Genomic DNA, 25,559 nt, shown 5'->3' with positions numbered 1-25,559 from the left:
CCTGTCAGCCCAGGAGCGCAGCCATAATTTTTTGGGTGGGTTGCCATGGTGACAAAAAACTTCAGTGAGGCTTGGTAATGCGTGAATGCTCCCCTTTTTAAAAAAATCATTATAACAATATCACAATTTCATGATGTAAAATGATTAAATATATGATTTTGTGTGAATGATGGATCGGTGGAGCGGCGTTTAGCACCTCCGCCTCACAGTTCAGAGACACAAGTTCAATTTCAGCATGCATGTGCACATGAAGAGAAACATAATGAACATATTCATATGTAATGTGACACACCCCCACATTTGTACAAAATTGTAAAATTCTGTCTTTATTTATCACACAAAGGTGACTTATGCATTCCAAGCAAAAAAATAATAATAACAATGCATGTGTTGAAATGTAGACCGTGGATCATGTTATCTCAAAGATAAAATTCAAATATTTCTTCAGATTGAGCTCAAAACAATGTCAAAAAGAGGCATACAGAATGTAACCAGAAAATGTATTCAATTCCAACTGTTTACAGAGTTTCCTCCCAGATTCCAGCTCCATATACACCTGATCACCTCTCTGCATTTCCACTGTGATAGTCTGAGAAAACACACGACACACAAAAAGTTCAATCATTCAAGCTATTTCTTTTATCTTCAATCATTTTCTCTAATTACCTGAGTGGCACTATCTTCCCCATCCTCTCGATTGTCCTCCCAAACGCTTGCCATCACCTCCCCATTCTTCATCATCTGGACCTATAAAAAAAAACAATGGTTTCACTCATCCAATAAAAATCTTTCAGTGATAGAATATACAGTATATCTATTGACTTTGTGGTAGAGTCTTTGGTTCAGTTCTACAAACGAATAGACTGTGTAGGAGAAGACATAAAGTCCAGCCTGCGGTGCAGTGAAGACACCTGCAAGAAAAGTTACAATTACGTTAGAATGAGAATTAACAAAACTGGAAATTGTAATAAGAAAAAAGAAAATCCTACCTAAGGAAGGATTGTATCCATTTCCATCATTAAGAGTGACTCTAGTGTAAGGTATTGGTGCATTGGTATTGAAAGGCCCAAAGCAGCCAGTGGAAGAATCAATGAAGAGTGTTGGGTCCATTTTAGCTTTGAAGGCAACCTTGATGCTGGCTTTGGGAAAGAGAGATGAATTCATAACCTTCTGTAAGTTAATCGGACCAATAAAACAGACGGTTTGGTGCATGTGCTCCAACAGGCTTACTGGTTAAAGCGCCCACTTTACTCTTCAGCATGCTGATGTCATCCCACAAAGAAGTCATCCGTTTAAAAGTGTTGTCCTCTAATTGGAACATGTCGTTGGCTCCGCAACAGCAACCGCGCTGACGATTAAAAGCGCAGTCGCAGTCCCACTTGTCACAAGTCACTGTTTCCTTCAGGTTGACTGAGAAGAGGTTTGTTTTTTGAAAGCGCTTGTTTGCTAAATTAATCCGCGGAAAGTTTATAGTCATAGATCCCAAAAACCTGGGACAGGTTTGTGAGCTCACATGAGGTCATTCACAAGATGTAAAAACAAAAACAAAGATTTGATGAGGTTAGTAATGCTCCCTTGTAATTGTTTTGCATGTTTCTAATTCTGCTTCTATTTTGCTGTAACTGAACCGACTATGAATGAATAAATGCACTGCATTTTACTGGCTGAGGTTGTCTAGTTTTCTTCTAAGGTGAACATTTCTGTAGCTCTACAAAATACAGCCACAATAATGAAAATACTGTTAAATGAATATAACCAATTACTAATAACAAACAATGAAAGCTATATCATGTGATCCTTTAAACAGATAATCTACTGATTTAGTAATTTTCAGCGATAAAAAGTGAATATTTGTCTGTAATTAAGTGAACAACTACAGTAATTATTTTTCATTTACTGTACACACATTTTGTGCCAAAGGCACGTCACGACCAGCCACGGATCAGTTTGTGAATGTCACATGGCCAACAGTTGAGTCGTGATTAGTCATGGACATATTCAGTTGACAGCAAGTGGAAAAATGTATTTTAAAGGTATTAATTGAACATGAAAATATATTTAGTTATCAAATTCATTATGGATGAAATATCCCCTTTTTTTACAGCTGAAAATGGATAAATACGTCGACAAACCCTTTCATATTTCTGACCATTAGTGTATTTTAATTCCATCGAAAATATTTAGATTATTTTAGAGATAAAATCTTAACAGTTTTTCATTAGTATTATTTTTTTAACTAAAAGATGTGTTCCCAATTCACAAAACTATTTCTTCCACTCAACGTAACGTTGTTTTTATTTGTTTTTAATGAACAGATAGCTAACTATTTATGCTGATTCAATTATGTACATGAAGGTAAAACACTCTATCCTGATTAGTTGCACCCTGTTAAGCTTACTGCGTGGAATAATTGATGAATAACTAGAATTAAAACTCCGCGAAAAAAAGGTATCACGCAGAAAATTCACCCACAACTGAATGACCCACAATTGGCTATACTGTACACACAAAAAGTGTATGTCTTTCATGAGTACCAGCGATCTCTTTCAGCATCTGATTAATTGACTGGGCAGCCACACAGCCGTGAAGAAACAGCGCCCCTAAGAGGATCAGAACTCGAGCAACAGCCATCTGAAATCATAGGATCGCTTGGTAGCATGGAGGAAATGGAGCACAATTTCATTTGCTTTGCCTTTTGGCAATACTGTACATACAGTATAACATTACAGTATTTGTGTAAGCCCTCAAATGACCAAGCATATAAATACTGTAGTTAGTGTCAGTTACATTCGGTTTGTATTGAGTTCTTTCAACAGTATTTGGTTCATTGTTTAATCTCACTAAATCCACTCACAGTGTTTGTTTGTAACTTTGAATTTACAAAATGATTCATTATTTGTAAAATAGCCATCAATTAATAATGCATTTCATGACTGGAAAACTGAAAAAACAAAACACACAAGGATGTGGTGTCGATTTATTTATTCATGTACCTGTACTGTGATTTTTTCCAGCGCAAAGCATTTTAAGATAAAAAAAGTATATATATATATATATATATATATATATATATATATATATATATATATATATATATATATATATATATATATATATATATATAAACTTTGAAACTACATTTGTTGTGGTCATCTCTAGGTGTATTTCATTCATCAATTCCAGAAGATAGAGTGTGTAAAATCTGTTTTGTTTTATGCATGCCAGAGAACTGCTTTACCAATGTCAATATGCATGCGTATAAACCCTAACAAAATAAAGGCAGACAAAGTTTTGCAAAACAAACTTTTATAACAAGACGCAGCCAAACGTTTCTTAATGCACTAATTAATTTGCTCTTTATTCAAAAACTACAGTGTAATGTTCTAGTAATAGCATTAAGAAGATTACATTACTGATACATCTAGAGTCAATATGCAATACATCTTGTGACTGTGAATGGATCCAAACGGGTAACTTACTGTTGTTGATCGTCTTCCTTTTTTTCCAGCAAAGTTATGTTCTCCAAGTGTTTGAAACTTGGTCTGGCTTGCAAAGGTGTAGTGCAAATGTATGTGTTCAGGTGACTCCTTTTTACTGGGTGACCGAAACAAGCACCACCTCTTGGTACAAATTATGTCATATGTTTTTGCATAAAAACTGGCGTTCTTCAATATACATTACCAGCCTTTTCACAGTGTGCAGAGCCTGGTTTTACTTTACACTTATGTGAATGGGTGATATTAGGCACTTGGCCCCCTACCATTTTCTGTAGGGATTGTGGATCCCACTCTAACAGAAAACTGGTATAGAGAATATTGTTTTTTGACCTACAAGGACAAAGGTGTTCAAAAAATGAGGACGAAAAGAAAAAAAGGACTGAGGGATCAGTCTGATCAACAAAGGCTCAGATGTCACACTAATGTAGAGCATCACCTAATTCTCATGCTGAAAGAGTGCACACAGCATGCTACATGTAATACTGTATATACTTAGCCCTCAGATATGGTTAAAAACATCATGATGTCATGCTTCATGTGGATCATGTGTTTGTTAGGTATTCAGGCTTAGGTTGACCATTTTCTTTACTCTTCTTTACTCTTGTTTTGACATGTACATGAAAACACACACACACACACAAAATGCCATGAATAAATATTCATTTAAGATCACTAAGACTTTCATTAAATCACCAAATACTGTATAATTAAGTTAAGGACGCATTGCACATTATACGGGAGCCATCAGGAACTTTTGGAGAACATCCCTCCAAATTCATAAGTAGTATGTTGTGGTATACAATATCAAAAACAGTATTTATGTCTATGAATATTAGAACTGTATATAATTTTTGTTCCAATGACTTAGTAATTTCATCTGCTTGCTCCATGAATGCCATACTGATCGTTACTACATTATGTCCACAGTAATGAAACATAACTTGAATATTTTTGCATGGCAGTTTAAAAAAAATGCTGCATAAAATACAGTCTCACAACACAAAGGTGTCTTTGACATACGTACATATAGTTCTTATTCTTTGACGAGCCCTACTGAGGTTGTTTTGCCATCAAAATAAAATAAAAAATAAGTAAATTCAGATCTTTTGAAAATCAGCATTGAACACAGCTGAGGTAAGCATTTTAAGGTGGTTGTTGACAAACTTTTCTCATAGCGACAACATATGTCTAAATGAAAGCGAAATCACAAAACCATGGAACAAGCAAGATTTGGGAGAGCTGTATTAGCTTTAAAAACGACTAGATGATGCCCAGTCGTGGTTGGAGTTAGACTTCACAGGAGGCCAAACGTTTGTAAAGCTTGACCTATAATTGGAAAGAAAGCCCTCCTGGATGTGTTGCATGAATAACAGGACAGACAAAAGCTGAAACAAGGAGGAGCGTTTTGGATATCTTTTAAATAGCTGTGAATTTGAGTCGGTCAAACATTCTGGCGCTGACATTCAGACGGCCTCCCCTGTTGCAGGCATCATGCAAGGTGAGATTTGTTAAATTGGTTCCGACATGATTCATAAAGAGCTTAATGGTTTGATGTTTTTTATGTGTTTGAGGCAAATACACGATCGTTTGCTTAAAGAGTAACTTAATAACTCGTCTTCCAGCTGCTATATTCCTTTATCTTCTGGGGCTGGTTAGCACTGACAATCATTTCTCCTGGAACGGTCCTTCAGCATCACCTGAAACAGACAGCGTCAACCAAGACGAAGGTAATCTATGAAAATGACAAAAGTCTTCTTCCAGTTCAAACGAAGCATTTTGCGGTGTTCAGCATGTTTGACAGACAAGGCGACATGCGGCTGCTGCATGATGCAGCAAAAGATACACAGGATGAAGATGTTTTTTAACGCGAGCCTCAACGAGCTGGAGACGGAGATAGTTAGAACGCAAAATACCCTCAACAACATCAGAGGTCAGCACGATGCGGATGACTCTAAGGAAATCCTAAACTTCCACAATGATGCCTCATTTTCCCAACACGTGTCCCTGCAGCGAGCCGCAGTGCCTTCTCTGTGGCTCTGACCAACAGCGATTCTTTGACCTGCTTTGGGCCATTCCGTGACGACAAGCTCATAACCTACCAACATGTTTTCATCAACTTGGGAATGGGCTACAATGCGGCCACCGGGGTCTTCACCGCTCCTCGGAATGGCGTCTACAGCCTTGCCCTGACCGTCTACAGCGACGCCGGTTCACCCGGTAACAGCCTGGCAGCTTGCGCCAGCCTGCAAGTCAACGGACAAGTGGTGGCTGGCCCAAAAGAGAAAAATAAGCAAGATCAAGAAGATAGCGCTTCTATTGTTGTGGCGCACCACCTGGCGGCTGGGGACAAGGTGGCCGTTAATCTACCCATCGGCTGCTTTCTGTGTGATGACAAAAGCCACTACAACACTTTTACTGGCTTTCTTCTGTACGCTACTGACTAAGATGACGAAAACGTCTACCTCGATGAGTCTCATCAAATCCCTCATAATTCATCATCTACTTTTCACACTAAAATAAGTGAGAATAGATTCATGACAAATTCATTCGTCTTATTTGTAATCTTTTAATTGGAATGATTTTAAAATGTGAGTTCTACTTGCACATTTGCAAATCATGGCTTGTATTTGCCATTTTCCTCACATTTTCTTAGTAGGATGTCAAAAGAACAGATTGCCTTCAATTACAGTCATAGTCAGAGTGTTGGCTTTTATTTGCGTTAGAACAGCAGTATTAGATTATGCATCGGGCTTCTTGCGCTTGTGTTGATGGGCGTTGGAAAAGAAATGTCATTTGATTGTTTTTATTGTGTTTGGCATAACCTGATTGGGTCCTGTTGTGTGTGGGAGGTCAAGTTCAGAAGCAGAAGGAAGACGTGAAAATGAAAGTGCATGTTGTACGTCTGATGAATGCTTAAAAAAAAAAAGCCTTTGATATGCATTCTTATTAAGAAGAAGCTTACTTACCACAAAGCAGCTCCAGTTGGGCCTACCTCATAAATGCAAAGCAGTCAGTTGCGACTACAGCCACAGATAACATTAGTGTCAAAGACACTAATGCAGTGAGCCATAGCAAAGCTCTTTGCCAACCTAAACTCAAAAATTCCCGCAGATGAACAAGCCTGAGACAGACAGGATGGATGATAATTCAATATCATCAATCCATCCATTGTCTCTACCGCTTATCTTCACGAAAGTCACGCTGCGTGCTGTTGCTTATCCAAGGATTCTTTGGGGAGTAGGCAGGGTACACCATAAACTGGTTGCCAGCCAATCTGTTTTGTTTTTTTGTATTTTATGTTATTTTGTAATTCGGCGATTGACTATAGAAAAGAGCTGCAAACCGCTGGATGGTTGAAACTAAAAGTTGCAATTAACACTTGGACCCATCTCAAATGCCCTGTTAAAACGCCTTGTACCCTCTGAAGAGCCTTTAGGTAGGTCCAAGAACAGGGGTGTAGCCAGAAAATAATTTGTGGGGTAGGTGACCAGGGTGACCTAACACCTCAGTGAGGGATGCATGCTTACATACTTTACCATACTAAGCAGAGTATCTATTTCATGAGAAAATAATCATCTTGTTACGGTACAGTTTATAAGTTTAAATGTAAGTATGCAGTAAACATATGTATAAATAATTTGTAACAGAAATCAAAGGGTTTGAGAATGCTGCATGTTTATAAAAATGCCAGACATTAAAATGTCCTCCTAAGTGTGGTCAAAAAGGTGGCCATTATGTCACTCCACCCCTGCCCAGTAGTGCATGTATCCCCATTTGAAAATCTTGATTTACATGATCAATCAAACCAAAAAGCTGCATGTGATGATTAGCTTTTATTTCTTTCATAACTTTATATTTGTTAGATTTATTAGGTGACAATGGTGTAAAAAAAAATATATATATATATATCTTGCGATTGCAACCAAATTATTGTTTAATCGACTACTTCATTTGTACTTCAGTCCAATTGGCAGATTTTAACAGTAGCACCGACTCCACTCCAGAACCGGAACCCTGGGTACAGTGGACCGCTGAATTGGGTCACATGTTTGTGAATGAGGTGAGCCTGGTCATGGGTGATGCGGTAAAAAGCCAAAATGCCTGCATGCTGGTCCAGATAGGTTCCGATCCGTCTGCCTTTGGGTGAGCCGAGGAGTTTTTCCTGGCTATTGTGCCAAAATGAAAATCCAGTCCCAGACCAGTACAAACTCCAGGAGTGGGGATTGTGGCCCAAACGGCTTCTATCATCAGAAGACTGGCGATCCATGTCCTTGTAAGCAACTCCAATGGTAATCTAGGTGATGGAGTAAAAAGTACTTTTTTTTTTCTTGCAAACAATTATTGTTCAAAATAGAAAAAAAATTGTTAACTAACATACCAACAGACTTTTTTTTTTTAAAACCACATTTTTAATATTTTAATCTCAGTGGGAGGGAGTCTGTACTTAGAAAAAAAAATGCAAAACAGTGTGAAGTGTAGTATTTGCTTTGCTGATGTGTAGTGTAAGTAAGATCACCTTTGAGCCAGTCCACTCCAGTTCCCAGTAGTACGGGCTGCCTCCCAGTGGTTCCCTGCAGAGAAGCTGTCGCCAGTAGAGGAAGCGTTCCGGGTGGTCCACTGGGTTCAGGTTCTCCGCACGCAGTGTGGCTTTACGACCGCCGTCCGACAGCTGAATATGGCGATAGACTGTGTTGGGGTCCATTGTAGGTTCAAAGCGAACTGAAGGGTGAAGATAAATTGAAGAAAAGAGACACTTGATGAGGTTGAACATTGGCGCTTAAATGATATGTATGCATGTAAAAACGTTTACATTAAAATTCCCCTTAATAAAATATCTGAAGTGATTTAAGATGGGGGTTTTTGTGTCCATATCTACAAATTCCAAGACACTCCAAAATTGGCAGGAATCATAAATATGGTCACGATTGTTTTTATATTTGTACAGGTTGACGTGGACGAGTAGAAATGTGCATGTGAATTTTGGTACTAATTGGTACCACTTTTCAGACATTTAGAGATGCTAACGTTTTTACTACAGACAGTCAGCAACTTTTTGGCCTGCATGCTACTTCTTGCTGCTAACTAGCAAGCACAGCTAACTACTGTAGCTAGCAGGCCGCTACTGCCCCCAGTAACGTTCAAATGTTGATACAGCCAATTTTAGTGTGACAAATTTGTCTTCTTATTCAGAAAATGTGAGGCGCGGACACACAACGCTCATCCGAGCAATAGTGGCGAAAGCAACGGCTTGCGTCCGATAAGAAGCAGAGCTCCGTCCCAAGGTTGTTTCTGTGTGGTGCGCTTACATAGACTGACTTATATGAAGAAGGACGTAAAGACGAACTTATAAAAATATGCAACAATGGATCTCCAGAGATGGGGAAATTTTGAAAATGTATATAGTATATTCTCTCTTTTATTTCCCAGGTGGAGAATCAACTCACATTTCAACAATTCTGCCCTCATCTTTGGTTCTGGACTTACAAGCCCTACTGTTGCGGCCAGAGGCGCTGAGGACCAAAACGGAAAGGAGAGTGTGAATTAATTATTTGCGAAAGGTTTACATGTCAGCTAGATGCACATTGTTTATCACCTTGAAGTCGAGGCGGAGGGAATGGTGGAGGAGGGGCCGAGGCTTCATTTGCAGGGACTGATTAAATCAAATACAGTACGTCACAAGTTAATGACATTCAATACAAGAAAACCATCGCAATACAGATAGCATCTAAACATCGTCATGCTCGTAATGCATCATTTTCTATCCCAATGGTTTCCTCAGGTAACCTCCAATCATGGCTCAGCTTGTGAAAGTCACATGACCAAACTCAGGTGAGCCATGAATGGTCGGTTCCTGAGTCTTGAGCACGTGTAATGTCATTTTCAGTCAACAACAAGTGAAAATGAATGTTTTGAAAGGTTAATTAATTGTACATGAAAAACAATGTAGCTATGAAATTGATTACACACCAAAAGTGAAGTTTTTACTGCTGAAAATGGCTAAAGAAGTTCAGTATCCTTTTATAAAAACATCCAAACGGGGTCCAATCATTTTCAGATTTACCTTGAGGTCGGGGCAAAGGTAAAGGCTCAGGAATTAGTGTCTCATAAACTGTGGGTTTAAAAACAAACAACAACAAAAACCCAAATATTTTTCAATCATGTAATATTGAGAAAAACGTTGGCGATGTAAAATCACTTCACCTATGTTTTGCACAGTAGAAATGCCCTTGGCTGGCATCATGTTTGGTGCGGTGGCACCATCAGTTCTTGAGGCTGCAGGGTCCTCATTCACTACAGGCACAAAAGTCCATGTAAAAGGCAGGGTCAGGATGGAGGGTTAAAAACTTAAGTAAACTGACCTAAAGTGACAAGTTTAGCAAGACTGGATTTGCAGAGCTCATTTATTGACTTCTGTAGCTCCTTTAAGGTTGAGCGGATGTTCGCTACCGCCGCTTCCTCTTTGCAAAGAAGTGATTCATGTGTGCCCCCAGATGGACCTGCCATCTCCATTGTGAAGAAATTCTGAAAGTTTCACACAAAAGCAGAATTATTGCACTTCCCACACCTAGTAGCATTTTGCAAAACGTCAGTGAAAAAAAAAACCCATCTCGGTGATATCTCACTTGACAATCTCTTACCTTTAAAAAGCCAATGTGGTCCTGCATGTCTGCCAGCCTACTCAGCTCTTCTCCTTTCCAGTGAAGCTGTACCATTTCCTGCTCGAGTTTGTGAACGTGGCCCTCAATCTGACTGCCTAAAGAGCGCTCATGGGTGCTGAGGAGCTCACCGACTTGAGTGCCAGTGACAGTAATGATGTTGACAAGATCGGAAAACAAATCCAATCTCTCTTGCTGCAAAGCCTGGACCAAAGCCTGAAATTAGAAGAACATGAGAAGAGGAAAAACACGACATCCAACAATCTATTCATTTTTGTTAGCTTTTTATGCATGTGTTTAAGGTTATGGGTGGTGCAGGAGCTTGTAATTTAGTAAAATATCAAAGTAATTTCACACCAATTATTCTTCTTGATATATTTCATCTTTCATTTAGATCATTAGAACACACATATATTTTTTTGATATTTTAAATTATTTGTTTAATGCATAAATGGACCTTTTTCTCTCTGAGTTTGAAATGTCTGACTGCATTTGAATGCACCAATTCGTTAGCGGCTGGCACTAAGCCTGGAGACTTGTGCCATTATACACTGAGTGCGAAATTGATTAGCAGTTTGTTGGCATACTTAAACAGTAATTGAATATGATTTTTTTTTTTTTTTTTTTTAAACAGCGGTATGTTGTTGTTGGGAGCTATGCGATACGATGGCAATAAAATTTGTCGCGATGCCAAGTTGAGCTAAGCAACAGAGTAAAGCTATGCAACTATGGCTGCAAAAAGCAATTAAAAAATAAAATCGTACAAGGGCTATTGCATTGATATCTATGGATTATTGTGTGTTTTGACACGATACGCTGTTGACATGGAATGTAAGGTCGGTTGCCTGCTTCTGTGGTCCAGTGTTCCTACAGGGAAACTGAGAGGAAGCAAATTTATGAATGTATTTATTGATAAAATTTATTTCTGGGATTTTTAAATAATTCCAAATCATAGCAAATGAGAATCTCGATTTTTATGTGATTCTTTTTTTTTTTTTTTTGGCACATCTTGCGATAGACCGGCTGACATTATCCCCGAATTCCTGATGGCCACCACACTCTTTGGACGATACCAATGGCCTCACAGCTTGAAATTAATTGTAAGGACAACAAATTTATCAAACCCAGGATATTACACCTGCCCAAAATATGCATATATACTTCATGTTAGAATGAGTAATACCTTATGTTGACGGGAAACATTTGGGAGTTCCTTTAGAGTTTTCTCTGTCTCCTGACATCGCCTTGCCACCTCTGCTTGCATCTGAGTGAGCTCTTTCTACCATTAAAAATAATAATAATAATAAATGGAAGAAACATTATGTGTAATGTGTTTGGCACTTGAAGAATTGCACATCAAATAACATGCTGTCAGTGGTTTACATTTTTGTCAAGTTGCACATATGTACCTGTCTCTCTTTCCTCTCTTCTTCAGGTTTGAGCACCCGATGCCCTTTATGTTCGTGCTGAGAACAGACCACGCACACGCATTCCCTGTCATCATGGCAGAACAGATCCAAAGGCTGGTTATGTCGAGCGCAGGTTCTGACAGCTACTGTGGGAAGCTGTGGGTACACACTGCCCTGCCGCGGTCCAACGTCTGGAAGAAGTTCCAGGTAGATTGGTTCCGATGGCGGGGCAGAAGAAGCATCGGCAGAGGGACTTTGCACGAGACTCTTGGTCCTAAGTTTCTCCATAGCTTCCACTAGGAGTGTACTCTTTGCCAGCGTAGGTCGAGGCTTGAAGATCTGCCTGCATTGCGGGCAGCTGTATTGGCCCTTGCTGTTCCCTTTGTCCCAATGACTCTGGATACAAGCCAAACAATAAGAATGTCCACAGGGTAGGGTTGCTGGATCCTTCAGTGTCTCCAGACATACCGAGCAGACAAATGTCTCCTCTTCAGACCACGCTGAGGCCATGAAGTGCTGCGTTGAGAACCAGAAGTTTGCTTTCGAATATTACAATTTACAGAGCCCGACAGTTCCTTAAGAGGGACAAAATACAATGGTATTGTGTGATTCATAGGCTGCTTAGACACTGCAGCAGGTTCGACTTAAGGTGAAACCAGTAAAACTTGTTCAAGGGAGTTTCTACCTGAAAACAGTCTCCTGTTTCTTTCCGACATTTAATAGAATGTTTGGGGGAATAAGCTAATTGCTGATCCTGGAAAGCACTTGGTTATCTTTAAATTTGCTAATAATGAAAACACAATTCAGCATTTTCATGGCAATTTGCCACAAATAAAAAAAAAAAGGTCTCGCTTGCCTGCTCGATCTGTTGACCCTACCTCTTATCACAAGTACATCACTGTTTCTTTAATCACCACACTGGCTCCCAGGTAAATACAACTTATTTTTAAATCTATCATTTTATTGTTTTGAAATGCATGAATGGTTTAGCTCCTCCTACTAGAGCTGTGCAATACTGGAATTATTTTGGTTTATACAAATGGTGACTAAAATAAGGTAATCTCCCAGCAACACCGCAAGTAATAAATAATACAGCATGCACTTTTAGAGGAACGGCAACACAGGTACAAAAAATTGAAGACGCCATACCACAAATGGATGCTGTGTAATGGCAGTTATCAGCACTAACTGTATGATAATGATTGGCTACAAACTTACTCTGAGTGCTTTTATATTTGGATGGCTCTCGATAGCCATTTAAAGCCACCGCTATATACTAGTGCCAATATCAGTGATACCAAGTACTCTTAGGTTCCACATACAGTAAAGTATATAATTTACGTATTCGTTTTTCCTATAAGTAATATACTTTTTATTTTAAATTTACACAAGAGCAGGACAACACTCAAGTAAACAGAAAACTGGAATAAAAATTGTATAAAAGTTAGAAAATCCACAACAGCACACCAAAATAGTATTAAACAATACTGAAACTACAAATGATTGTAGCTATAGCATACATAGTGATGAAGTGATAACACATCTGTGAGATTTCAAAATCGCAATGTCCCTTGAAGTAAAGCCATAACTCAAAAGTGGTCTATGACAAAAATCTGTTGTCTTAAGTTTAAGGCCTTCTTAATCAATTCCTCAACTTTAAATTGGCACATATGGTGCCTTCAATTATTATGGTCTCTCTCTGAAATCTACACCGCTGAAGCTCTTCTACTGTGCCATCTGTTAAAATCGAACACTTTTAAAGGTCGTATTTATTTGCTTTGCACATGTATTAGGATTTTTATGAACATAGGGACCCCCCCCCCCCCCCCCCATTTTAACTGTATGCGTGCAGCACTGCTAAGCTAGGAGGGGCAAAGGCCCCCAATGCATTCCATGTAAGTGGACTGTGAGAAAACGAAAATTAAATTATTGTGGCAGTTGAGCGCAACGTTGTACATTTAAAACAAGAAAACTGGGGAAGACATTTCACAGGCAAAAACAAAATAAGTTGAAAAGTGAGGCTTAAGATTCAAATGATGCAAGCGTTTTACAGTACATGCCACGGCATTTCAATTTAAAATAAATCTAAAATAAATCTTAAAATTGCAAGACAAATGAACAGCGTAGACATATGTCGTCTTATCAATGTATGGGTATATTCGCAGCAGGGATTCGTTCATTCATTTTCTCTTGCTATATTTGCTCAGAATTTCATTTGTTTTCCTGTCACGTAAATCCACCTGTACACGTTCTTTTCTACTGCATCATCATTTCTTATGACTGCGGTATGAAACATGGTATGGAAACAAATTTGACTCGACCATCAAAAACTTGTAAAGCAAGTTTTGCGTCATGACAGCGCAACAGTGACGATCACAATGTTACACTGCGCGATCATCGCGACTAACGGCAGCCGTCTAAATGCTGTGGCTTCAACTTTCGCAGTGAGTTTTTCCATTAAAATACAACTGATAACCGAATGATTGTTGTCCTTCGTCCAGCCCTACGTGGCACAAGCTTACGCGTAGCAATGTTCCCCACTTCATGTTCTAACCTTGCTACATGTAGCGTCGCTTACTTCCAACAGTTTTGCCTCATGCTAACGCGTGATCAAGCTAGCTCGCATTAACGCGAACGCCAGATTACTCGATTGGACGTTAATTCAAGTCAGTAATTTTACACGGGGAATATTTACTCGCCGTTATGCGGACCTGTCCGCGTTAAATACACGAATTAAATTTGTTTTCTGTTTGTGTGAAAGACAACCTCGGGCTTCCCATCAACTGGTTGTTAGAATTTAGCTCACCTGTCCCAGGCGGACATTCATTCAGTCTAGTTCCTTGGCATGTGACCATAACGTCCATTCATCGTTTTTATATGATTGCTTGACTCGCTGTAGTTTGCTCAGCCAGGCTTAAAAGGTGGAAAAAGTACTCACGCTTTAAACTTAAAATAGAAGCAAACATACGTGTGTCAAAAACGATTGCCATCTAATTGAATGAAGAGTTTATAAAAGTAAAATTAAGCGATTCTAATTGCAGTTTACCTTCGTTTTTTACGCCTGTTTTGAAAAAGAAAGTATAGATTACAAGTGGATATGTATCCAGTTCGTCAGAAAAATACTGGCGTAAAACATAGTTATCCGAAAATCTAGTTAAGTACAGTAACACAGTATGTGTACTGTACCTCGTAATATCTTGCTATACGATACTGTTTATTAGGAAGATTTCTGTCAGAGAAGAGGTAGTGCCAAGATTTAAAATTTCAAAAATTTTGTAGCAGCAGTGCCCAAAGAAACATAGTACATATTAGAAAACTGATAATATTGGTCTCATTTTCAATTCAACTTGTGTAAGTTACCATCAAGCAAAAAATACTAGCGTAGAAACTGACATTTATGGCACTGATTATAACATGAACTTGCGGATGTGGGCAAAATACACCTTCAGTCACATACACACCCTAGCACATATAATGAACCCAACTTTTTTTCTGCAATGTTTATTTTAGTTGCAAGTGAGTTTGAGCCTATCCCAAATGACTTGTTTAAACTGTAGATGGAAAAAGTGGTCGTATCTGGGGGAGAGAAGATCATCCTATTTAAATGTATAGAAATGAAATGACACCTTTTGTTTTTACTTGTCTTTACTAACCAATACTTGTTTTGAATTGTTTTAATAGAATGTTTCGGGGATCACGGCGGATGATTGGCTCTTGTCCATTAAGGTTACAGCTACAACTGACTGAGACCATCTGTACCCATGTCCGATGGCGTCTAAATGGATCACTGCATGATGGTGTCATTGGAAGAAGGACATGTTGGTCACTCTCTTCAGGGACTGCAAGCTATCCAACAAAGCATTCATTTTTTAACCCACACTGTGGCAGTGCACTAAGGCAAGAGGCCTCAGTACAGAATCTGATACCCGCAGATCCCACCAAGTCCCCTTGTAAGCACAACAAAACTGTGAACGCTCAGGACTCAAACACACCTTATCATCCACCTCAGAGAAGATTTGAGGATAATTGTCATCCCCACAGCATAAACAGTGCAACTTACCGTCGTCATTTCTGCTCTAGACAGAAGAAGGTTTTTGGCTCTTTACAGTGGTTAGAAAATGTCCACATTAGAGCACAAGCCTACAGCCTGTCTTCTCAGCAAACCAGAACAGTTCATGGAGTCTGGACTGAGTGTCTATCTGTTGAAAATGAAAATCGGTGTCGACAGAAGCTGGCACCAAATCTGAAGTTGTATAATGTGGAGAAAGAGAGAAAAGCTCAGGGCCAAGCAAAGTTTCAGGGAAGATGGGCATCCATTCTGGTGTCACTCTGCAGTGAAAGAGGAGAACCAGCATTTCTCTTCACGCTGCGCTCCAGCATGTTGAAGGGCAGGCACAAAGGAGATGTGAGGTTTGTAGCGGCATGTAGCAACCATTCTGCGCATGTTGCCGAGTGCGTGTCCTCATTTTTAGATGTGTGTAGCTTTGCAGGGGGAAAGAGTGATCCGTCCGACAGTGATGTGGTCGCCACGGCGCTGAGGGAGGCCCGGGAGGAGCTTGGGATTAACGTGCCAACAGAAAGTGTATGGGGTGTCCTCAAGCCCCTCAGGGACACGGTGAGTTGAGGACAAGTTTATGATGAGAAAATGAGGCTACAGCTTTGCTTTTTGAACCAGTTCTTGAATTTTTTGACTCCTTTAGATGACACTTTCTGTCTTTCTGCAGAGGGCTCACTGACTTTCACTAGAGGTCTTCAATCCTGGTCCTCAACGGCTGGTCTCCCGGATGTTTTGTACGTTTCCCGGTTGCTAAACAACTGATTCAAATGGTTAGACAATCATCAAGGTCTGCAGAAGCTGAATAACAATCTTAATCATTTGAATTAAGTATCCTGTTGCAGGAAAACATTTATCGTATTCTAGACACTGGCACTCGAGGACCAGGATTTGAATACCACTGCATTTCATTTTTTAAACCCCTTTCTTGAAGCCAACAGTGACATTTAGAGGAGTCCAAAAATACAACAAATAGCTCATGAAATACATTTGAAAGGTTTATTTTCCCATCGATACAATATAGCATGTTCACATGTTTGTTTGAATACGGGACTCCTAATCAGTTGCGTGACGGCGCAATAAGAAAGCTCGATGATGCTCTCCCACGTGATGTGAACTTGACTTGTATTTGCTTTTTTTTAGTCAGGGATGGTGGTGGCTCCAGTCTTGGCGAACGTAGGCCCTCTTGAAGAGCTGTCCTTTAAGCCAAATCCTGGAGAGGTAAAGTCATTCTGTGGTTGATGATTCCTGAGTGGCCCTATGTGGCTTGTATGTGCAATTTATTGTTTGTTTTGCCGCACAAACGTCTTTGCTGAAGTCTGATTTCTGATCATAGCTAAATTCAAGGCATTCTTTTTATTTTTGGTTTTCAGGTGGAGGAGATTTTTAGTTTGCCTTTATCCCATTTGTGCGACCCTCAAAACTGTGGGTACACGCACTTTCGCAAAGGGGACAAGTGTGTATACACGCTGCCGGTGTTTCGTAATGGCAAGCATCGCGTGTGGGGCCTGACCGCCGTTGCCTTAGATCACACACTAAAGATTCTCATCCCATCACATCTGCAGTGAAGCTCATCCGTGCGGCTCACAGTTCATATTTAATCATGTGCAATCAAGCTTTTTTTTTTTCCTGCACATTTTTACTTGTACCTGAGTTCCTTTGAAGTCAACTACTTTGCTGTCATACTACAACAGTTTGGCGAGGCAGCTTGCTATAGGTCACCTCCTGACTGACTGATTAAATGAGTTCCCATCAGTTATTGACAAATGTTGAGAATCTAAGTTGAGTGCTCAGTGATTCACAGCTATTTATTATTACCTGTGTCATGTATTTACCTCACTCAAGATCAAATTTGTACTGTTTAAGACTGAACATTTATCACAATGTGGTTTGTTCAAGGACAAACACATTAAAAATATGAACACATTTTCTTCCTGTTGTTTTTATTCCTCTTATCTTAAGGCAGTATTGTAAGTGGCGCTTGTAGACCAAGTAGAAAAGTGCATTTAAGAGCCTAGCCAATATAATCTTTACCATATCAGTTGATTTTAGATTGAGGTAATACCATTTGCACCTTTGTCAAAATTAAAGTATGAAATGAAAGTGGTGAGCAAATGACAAACTAATATCAGTCTATCAATGCTATTTTCAACGGGCTGTTTTTAATGTGCACTACAATAATTGAGTTTAGAAATTATTTGGAGGATTTCTGTTCTGTAGGGAGCTGTTAAAGTCAGCCAGTCAACCCATAGCTGATTTTGAGTGCCTTTCACCATTGAAGCAGCATGGAGGGCAGTGTTGATGAGACATTCACTGGCCAGTAAACTGCGATGTAAGTACGATGACGGTTGTCAAAAACAATATTAAAACCGCCCTTTTAAATATGGCGGTCAAGGTAGTGAACACTCCATGGGGTCCTGTGTGTCAGGCAGGAGGTGGCAGTTGAAGGGCCAGCTGAAGGAAAAAAGGTCCAGGGCTTGGCTGCACTGTTGCTCAGCCGAAGAGCAGACTGAGCGGCAGGGCTGCAGGACGCCTCCGTGAGGACTGCATTGTGGCAAAAACATCCCACAAACCAGTCTCCGCAAGGGTTGGAAGCAGGCCAGCTCCATCAGAACCTTGGGCAAGACCAAAGATGTGAAAACCCGATCCCAAATTTGATAAAAAGCAGAACTGAAATGATAAGACAATGGTAGTCAAAATACCCTATACTGTCGAAGGAGTGTGGTTGCTTCTCTTTGATCGGCAATGGCGAGCCATATGTTTGGGAATGAGGTCAGATTGTAGCTGAGACCCAGACACATCTCCACCTCTATTGCCTCACATGGGGAAGCTGGTAACATTAAATGAAAAAAAAAAAAAAAGATTGCAGTCTGATTAAAACAATACAAAAAAAGTCAGGGTCCACACTTCTGTTAACAGAAAAAAACTCCCATTTATTTTCTTGATAATGGCCGTCGAAACAAACAAAACATTGCGTGGTAGTCACAGACTTATTAAGTTCCATGACTCCATTTACTCACTGAAGGGAGGATATGTGGTGTTGCCACAATCCCGTTCATCTGCTCCATCAGGGCAGTCGTTCCAGCCGTCACACAACCACTGTGGATGAAGACACTCGCCGGTACTGCAGGTGAACTGTCTAGGACCGCATGTCCCTTCAAGAAGAATGAAATGTCTAATCAAACACCCGGAGTAAGCTTTGCCGTGCAGCTCCTTGTTAGAGAATTGCAAGTCGAAAATACTAAACATCCAACAGCTGGGCAGGGATTTTTTTTTTTTTTTCATGTACAACGTTAAAAATTCTTTTGCCACTTGCTGTTGACTGAAAATGACATCACAGTTGCGCAACGCTTAGGTAACAACCAATCACGGCTCACCTTGGTTTGTGGGTTTGGTCATGTGACATTTGCATGGCCCCTAATTGGCTGCTACCTTAAGTATGTGGCGTCATTTTCAGTTAACAGAAAGTGGCAAAATGTGTTTTTAAAAATATTCTTTCTACGTGAAAAATATTGAAACTGTCAAATTAACTATGGACAAAACATTAACGTTACTGCTGAGAATTGCTAAACAAGTAAAGTATTACCTTAAGTTCACCAGTAAAGGTTATAGTGCATTTGAAGGTGCACCTGGGAAGTTCTCCTGAAAGCCCTAATTTTGTTTTGTTTATTTAAAAAAATATGAGGTGAAGAAGCTATGGTAGCTATGGGGGCAAACACATGCTGCAACCCCAGAGTGCTAAAAACACAGCATGACATAAGCAAAATGAAAAAAAAAAAAAAAAGCACAAAAAAACCTCAAAAACACAAAAATATGCACAAATTTAAAATAAAAGAAATGCAAAAAAAGCACAAATAGTCGCATATTTTCTCATTGCAGCGCACCCCCATTTGTCTACTTTTTTATTTCTGCTTCAATGTTGTTTTGTGATTGTGTCTTTTGCAGCATTTTTATGTGCTTGCATTTTTTGTTTGGATCAATTCTAATCTCAGTGGGGGTTTTTTTTGCGCTTGTTTCATTGTAAGTTTGCTTCCTTTTTGATTTTGTCATCATAACTTTTTTTCCTGCGTTTTCTCAATGTGTGCATTTGTTTACAGCTGTTTATTTTTCTTTTTTTGTTTGCCTCATTCCCGTGCTTGCAGCCTTCTCCTGGTTGTGGTGCATTTTGCCCTCATTGGCTACTGTAAGAATATTCCCAGAAACATCACTGTAGCTTTATAAAAATGAACCAGAATGAAAACTTGCTTTTATGAAAAATACATAACAGTATCTTGAGAGGAAGGACTCACTATCCAGCAAGGAAACGGACTGATAAGTGGCGTTAAAGCCGCTGTCAGCGACTCCCTCGTCTGCCACAAACAGGACAGTCATGTGCTGGCCGGATGAGGTCAGATCTGGTGGGAGGGCGGTGCCACAAAACCTGACATAGACAACATACAATTTACTGCAAACTAGCAGAATCGTTGCAAAGTTCAGCTACAAGTAAATGGAACGTGCTTGTGAGGAGTGTCATGAGGACTGAAGTATTGAGGGACACCTCTTCATCAACTGGGCCAGGCTAGACTCGGATGACCAGATTTTCACATTTCAAAACCGGCATAATTCTCACCAAGAACTGTTTATATCACATTTAATTGTTTCCACATACACCATGCGTTAAGCTCACGGACAAGCTGTTTCAATCTATGTTTGTCGTGTCCTACAGCATGAGTGGTCAGTGAAGGAACCTTCTGTCAACTGCGTGAATTCAGTACTTTTTTTTGCTTCTTTACACAGCTATTGATTGTTGTATGCAAGCACCATTTTTGTGCAAAATTGAATTCGTAACACTGAAAATCAATTAATACACCATACCCGCATCGGAAATGTTCCGACAGAAACGTTCAATTTGTTACGGACTGACTATGTTCCCCAAGATTTTTAGACACAGAAGCAGAAAAAAGTTTTTCTTCCTGCATGCTGCGAACGTGATCAGTCTAAGTTCCTTTTGAACTGGATCATCACACGATTGGTTATGACTGTGTGAGTGACATACAGCTGGCCCCAAAAATTGGCCTGCTGTTTGAAAGAAGATGGAGAAAAAAACGGGCCATCAGGACATGACAGATAAATGTGGGACGAAACAATAGGGCTGGCAAAAACCGCTGTGACGCAATACTCGACGATCCCTGTAAAACTGGGACATCTGATCATCCAAGGGTAGACCCCTTTGGATTCCATTCATTTCAGACTATTGTATGCTATATTCTATATATTTTGTTGGAACCGTTTGAGGAGGGCTTTTTTGTTTCAGCCGGACTTTCCAAACACACATGAGATGAACTGGAAATAGTGAGCCAGCAGGCCCTCACTCAGATTCAACATTCGCAATTAAAACCAAGGATGTTTAAGGATGTTTACAGGATGAAAATTTACCTTCCCAGAACTCTTCCAGCTTCCGTGTTGCTGCTGTCATGCACCTCCACATAGTCAAACTCACACACATCCTGAGTTTCCAGGCTGAAGTTTTGAAAGCGCAGCGTGATGACGTGACCCTCGTCAACATCTATGTGCCATACACAAAACTAATGGCAAACAAGGGATGCCAGGACGGTTAAAACTTTCTATAACGGTTTGCTCAGCAATTGCATGTAGTAGGCAACACAGAATTGTTGTCAACATACGCACTTGTTGGTGAGGGTACGGCCCGGGGTGGTTTGGGCTAGCCAAGAAGCCATACGGCCCAATATTCTGCCCGCCACATTCTGCGGATGAACAGCAATAGTTATATGAATAATTTGCGCAGGTTTTGAATCGTGTTGTAATGAAGTAGTGTTGGTGCAAAGGAGTTCATGTTTATGTTGTGTGTGGGGTTGTAAGGCTGTAATAGCTTTGGATTTCTATTATGTTTATCTTTTGACCTTAAATTCAGTGTTAGCTTTCTTTTTTTTCCCAGAAAACTTTATTTCAACTCGATTTACTTTTTAAAACATTTTCATTTCATTTTTAAATGTCATTGTAGAAATGGTTTTAGTTCATAGTTTTCAATGAACTATAATAACCTTTGTGTACGGGGGGGGGGGGGGGGTGCAGTTTGTTGTGAGAAATACAGTAAACACTCTGTTAAAGTCTTTTAAAGCTTTGGTGTTTTAATGTCTTTTTCCCTTGCATCATTTTTACATAAAACTAGTGATGGGCTTCAATGAAGCAGCTGCTTTATTTATTTATTTTTCTAAATCCTCTGGATGGCAGTGTTGGCTTAAAGTCGCTATTTGTTGTTTATTGCTATTTATTTATTTATTGCAATTTATTTATTGCTCGATTATGGAATGTAGTCTGCTGCTCGGGAAGTAAACGGAATAAGGATTTCATTGTGTGGTACAACTATGCATATGACAATAAATCTCTCGAATCGTGAAAAACATTGAAGAAATGGCACGGTTGAAGCTTAATTTCTCTTTTGCAACATAGAAGCACATATACTGTAGTAGGACAATTACACAACATGGCTGTAATAAACATTAAGTAAATGAAGACAGTAAAGTCTTTATTTCAGAATCTCTCACCACTGTTTTTATGGGTGCAGTTGGCTTCATCTTTTTGGTCGTGGCAGTTTGGATGGCCATCACACACGGACACAGGCAGCAGACAGCGACCACTGTCGCACATGAATTCGTCTCTGGAACAACCTTCTGAGATACAAACACACGGACGCGGATTACACAGCGGCGTATGTGCACACTGCATCCAGGCAGTTGACAAATGTCAAGGCTTTTCCTTCACTTTGTAATCCATCCATGCACACAAAGCACTGACTGTGTCCAGGCAGCAAGGTCTTGTACTGAGCTGTGAAGCCGTTGCCCGCAATGCTTCCATCGGAGTGGAAGGTCACCCATACTGTGCTGCTGTTTGTGTTGATTGTTGGTGGAGCCACAGCACCGCAGAACCTGCAGGAGGGACACAAACAGCCTCACAATTTCTTTTGTACAATTTATAAGAGTATTGTAGTGTATGTTAATAATGATGTTCCACTTACTTTGTGACCACGGAGCTGTGCTCTGTATGCTCCTGTATCTCCAGCCAGTCAAAATAACAGGGAGACGGGCCCTCAACATTCAGGGAGGACACGTGTATCTGGATTAAGTGAGGGGGTGCGGCTTGGATGACCCACACACACAAGGCATTGGGAGGATAGGAGCCCGGGTGGTTTGGCGAGCTGAAAAAACCTTCGGAATCATTCAAATGTCCGCCACAGCCTGAAAGGAAACACAAGCCGATTGCATCGTAACCAGAAAAGTGACAATTTTGGATATGTCGAGCAGGCATATGGTTGTACTGTATATCCTACGTGTTTCAGTCGTGGGGATGCTAGCAGGGTGAGGTAGTGGCAGACTGTCCTGCTGGCTTGCGTTTGAAGGATTTGAGGCTGATTCTGTGCCTCCTGCACTTAAAGGGTGTGAAGGGCTGGTGGACAACAACTGCTCGTCAACTTCCTGACCTTTTATCTCTACGTTCAGAACGGAATGCAATTCAAGACTTTAATCATTTGCAAAAAAAAAATGAAGACATGCAGGTAAACGTTTGATTGGCCACTCATCAGGAATTTATGGCATTTACAGCTATTTTAAAAAATTAAGTAAAAATCAATGTTGCAACAATTATGTTCTCCCTATTAAATATAACGTAGAACCACATCCACACACTACCACTCGTTTTAATGAAATATTTATGCTAGGGCTGCAGCTATTGGGTTGTTTTGGTATTTGGGTGTTGCTATAGGCACGTGATTTGAGAAGAGGCAGAAACTCACGGGTGAGGATGAGGGCCAGCGTCAGGCCGAGAGCTGCGACCAGGAGCAGGGCAGCGGCAGAGACCACCACCTTCCCCCAGCCACAACGTGCACCCCGCAAAGGAAGAACACACACCACAAAGAGGCCCCACCCTCGCCCTGAATGTTTACAAAAAAACTTACTTGTTGGAAGAATGCACTCTTTTGCAAGTCATACCGTAATTGAAATAGTTTAATAACAAGAGTCACGTTAGTAGTCTATAGAAATTCTCAAACAGTTCTTATAACAGTTCTCGAATGCTGGAATATGCAAACAAATCTGATGCATGTAATAATTTACTGGGTGTTGGTGGTTTGATTTGCTCAGGGGTGGATGAGGTCATACGAAATCCCTCCACACGCTCCTCTTGCTCCCCCTCCAGTTCAAAGGCGGGATTGCAGAACACATTCTGGACAAAGAACCACAGAAAATCTATTGCTGAACTTCAAAAGAAAAATTATTGTAAGAAAAATAGTCATTTAACAGTGCAGGAAAATAAAAGCAATGTTTGGAAATGTCTCACGTTGATTCAACACGAAGTTAAAACTTCTGCTTACATGGACGATCATAGAAACCAACCACTGAGAGATAAAATGTTCCTGACTTTGGACAAATTTAAATTGTACTACGGTGTGAAACGATTCATCAACTATCACGATTGATTTGATCATTGATTGGTTGTTGATTAACCGTAGCACCCTGGATATGATCATTATTACTGCGTTACTTGCCAATGTCAAAAACAAAACAACGAAACAAAGAAAAAAAACTATAATTGCAAACAGAATCAAAAGACAGTAGAAAAGTATTTTGTGTTTGCAGCTTTCATTGAGCGCTGAAGTTTTGTTGTTTGTAAAGTTTTTGTTTGTGATTTTTATATTGTGCTTGTGTTTTATATGTTTTTGTTCTGTCATTTTTGATTTGCAGTTGTAATTTGTCTTTTGTCAACTTGCTTTTTTTGTTTGTTTTAATTTTGGACTGTTTTGTCCATTCTGTTTTTGCTTTCTGATTGTGGTTTTTAATTTGCAGGTTTGTTTTTTCCTCATGTGTTTTTCCTTTTGTGGTTGTTTGTAATTTATTGTCTTATTTGGTTTTGAATTGCGCTTTGTGTTTCATCTTTTGCGATGTGTTTTTGCTTCTTTGTTTGTGATTAGCATTTTTTACTTAGTTGTATGTTATTTGGGTCACTGCAAACTGAATTCATAATAACTAATTTCTGATCATGTGTTCAGAGAAATTAGTGTCATTACACTTCTAATCAAGTAAGCAATTGAGATTATTAAAACAAGCAGCACTACCACCACGATTGACCTTTCTCACCTTGTAAATGTCGTCAGCGTCAACAACTACTTGGCTGAGATCCGACATTGTTGGTCCGCTGCTCCTCTCTTAGCGAACCCTGACACACTCCTGGTGTCCATTAGAAAAAACTTGTGAAAGAATTAGTCCGAATGTAGAGCCACAGTGAAGTGATGCAAGTCCTCGTTTGCATCAGAACAGTAAAAGGCTGCTCAGCCACGGACATGCTCCGGGTAGAAAGCTACCAAAACAATCAATCCTCATATTTTCTCATGTAGGGTGAAGGCCTCCAAAATACTTTTGAAAACGTTCTCAGAGTTGAGCAAAGCCGAGTCAGCTGAGAGGACTAAGCCCTGAAGGAGGCGGGAACGGGGAGCCCAATAATCCACGATTTTCAAAACTCAGCTAGTATGCTTTTTTCACAGAGCCAAATGCAAGTTTCAATACACTATTGAGCTGAAGTGGTTTGAAGCATTTCCCCAATCCCCAAATAGGTGTTAATGACATGTACTCAGATAAAAATCTCTATGTCTCAATCGACGCAGGTAGGACCCTAAATGTTAACAAGTTTAACAATAACCCACCAAGATTGCAATTTTTTTTCCCCAGTGCCCTCCTTCCTGTATATATTTCAACAACATTAAGTGAATTTGTAATACAATAAACTCAGATTTAGTATTGTTATATAGATTCGGAAATATTGATCTCAGATATAGTCAAACTTAATATCGTTTAATATTGTTTTTGCATAACTTTGAAAAATTGTTTTGGGTATCTTTTAATGCCATGTGCTTTGAACATTTTTTAGACACCATTTTTACAGTTTAAAGTCCCCT

The 25,559-nt window shown here is 39.7% G+C and overlaps 5 protein-coding genes across 9 annotated transcripts; 2 read left to right on the top strand and 3 right to left on the bottom strand.

The window, feature by feature from the left end:
• Positions 1 to 466: 466 nt before the first annotated feature.
• Positions 467 to 2,631, bottom strand: cbln18 (cerebellin 18). The gene is made up of 6 exons (XM_088427833.1): positions 2,535 to 2,631; positions 1,231 to 1,410; positions 990 to 1,139; positions 823 to 911; positions 667 to 747; positions 467 to 589 (listed from the first exon to the last, which is right to left on the bottom strand). The coding sequence occupies exons 1-6, from the start codon at positions 2,629 to 2,631 to the stop codon at positions 467 to 469; spliced, it is 720 nt and encodes a 239-aa protein (XP_088283959.1).
• A 2,357-nt stretch (positions 2,632 to 4,988) lies between these two features.
• Positions 4,989 to 5,941, top strand: cbln20 (cerebellin 20). Its single transcript, XM_088427832.1, has 4 exons — positions 4,989 to 4,995; positions 5,069 to 5,224; positions 5,287 to 5,427; positions 5,508 to 5,941. Exons 1-4 carry the CDS (start codon positions 4,989 to 4,991, stop codon positions 5,939 to 5,941), a joined length of 738 nt encoding a protein of 245 aa, XP_088283958.1.
• A 1,370-nt stretch (positions 5,942 to 7,311) lies between these two features.
• Positions 7,312 to 14,420, bottom strand: ftr86 (finTRIM family, member 86). Of its 3 annotated transcripts, none has more exons than XM_088426801.1 (11): positions 14,369 to 14,420; positions 11,563 to 12,078; positions 11,337 to 11,432; positions 10,136 to 10,369; positions 9,857 to 10,019; positions 9,699 to 9,788; positions 9,559 to 9,606; positions 9,091 to 9,147; positions 8,942 to 9,007; positions 8,014 to 8,216; positions 7,312 to 7,791 (listed from the first exon to the last, which is right to left on the bottom strand). In XM_088426801.1, the coding sequence occupies exons 1-11, from the start codon at positions 14,387 to 14,389 to the stop codon at positions 7,456 to 7,458; spliced, it is 1,830 nt and encodes a 609-aa protein (XP_088282927.1). In that variant the 5' UTR covers positions 14,390 to 14,420; the 3' UTR covers positions 7,312 to 7,455. The 3 variants fall into 3 exon arrangements, with proteins under 3 accessions (XP_088282927.1, XP_088282929.1, XP_088282928.1); XM_088426803.1 differs by lacking the exon at positions 14,369 to 14,420 and having other exon boundaries at positions 11,563 to 11,958; positions 12,031 to 12,153; XM_088426802.1 differs by lacking the exon at positions 9,559 to 9,606.
• Positions 13,911 to 17,542, top strand: nudt8 (nudix hydrolase 8). Its single transcript, XM_088426809.1, has 5 exons — positions 13,911 to 14,006; positions 15,244 to 15,972; positions 16,045 to 16,177; positions 16,760 to 16,837; positions 16,990 to 17,542. Exons 1-5 carry the CDS (start codon positions 13,984 to 13,986, stop codon positions 17,182 to 17,184), a joined length of 1,158 nt encoding a protein of 385 aa, XP_088282935.1. The 5' UTR covers positions 13,911 to 13,983; the 3' UTR covers positions 17,185 to 17,542.
• Positions 16,602 to 25,209, bottom strand: mfrp (membrane frizzled-related protein). Of its 3 annotated transcripts, none has more exons than XM_088426804.1 (13): positions 24,745 to 25,209; positions 23,725 to 23,833; positions 23,406 to 23,543; positions 22,944 to 23,102; positions 22,632 to 22,851; positions 22,379 to 22,542; positions 22,162 to 22,287; positions 21,284 to 21,360; positions 21,032 to 21,180; positions 19,906 to 20,036; positions 18,637 to 18,771; positions 18,319 to 18,446; positions 16,602 to 18,231 (listed from the first exon to the last, which is right to left on the bottom strand). In XM_088426804.1, exons 1-13 carry the CDS (start codon positions 24,790 to 24,792, stop codon positions 18,007 to 18,009), a joined length of 1,809 nt encoding a protein of 602 aa, XP_088282930.1. In that variant the 5' UTR covers positions 24,793 to 25,209; the 3' UTR covers positions 16,602 to 18,006. The 3 variants fall into 3 exon arrangements, with proteins under 3 accessions (XP_088282930.1, XP_088282932.1, XP_088282931.1); XM_088426806.1 differs by having other exon boundaries at positions 22,162 to 22,284; positions 22,412 to 22,542; XM_088426805.1 differs by having other exon boundaries at positions 22,412 to 22,542; positions 24,745 to 25,207.
• Between the last annotated feature and the right edge of the window lie 350 nt (positions 25,210 to 25,559).

Source organism: Hippichthys cyanospilos, chromosome 11 (genome assembly GCF_059441005.1).
Source record: "Hippichthys cyanospilos isolate Australia breed blue-spotted pipefish chromosome 11, RoL_Hcya_1.0, whole genome shotgun sequence".
Classification (NCBI taxonomy): Eukaryota; Metazoa; Chordata; class Actinopteri; order Syngnathiformes; family Syngnathidae; genus Hippichthys; species Hippichthys cyanospilos.
Note: the sequence above shows the minus strand (reverse complement) of the source record. Positions and strands in the feature narration are given on the sequence as shown.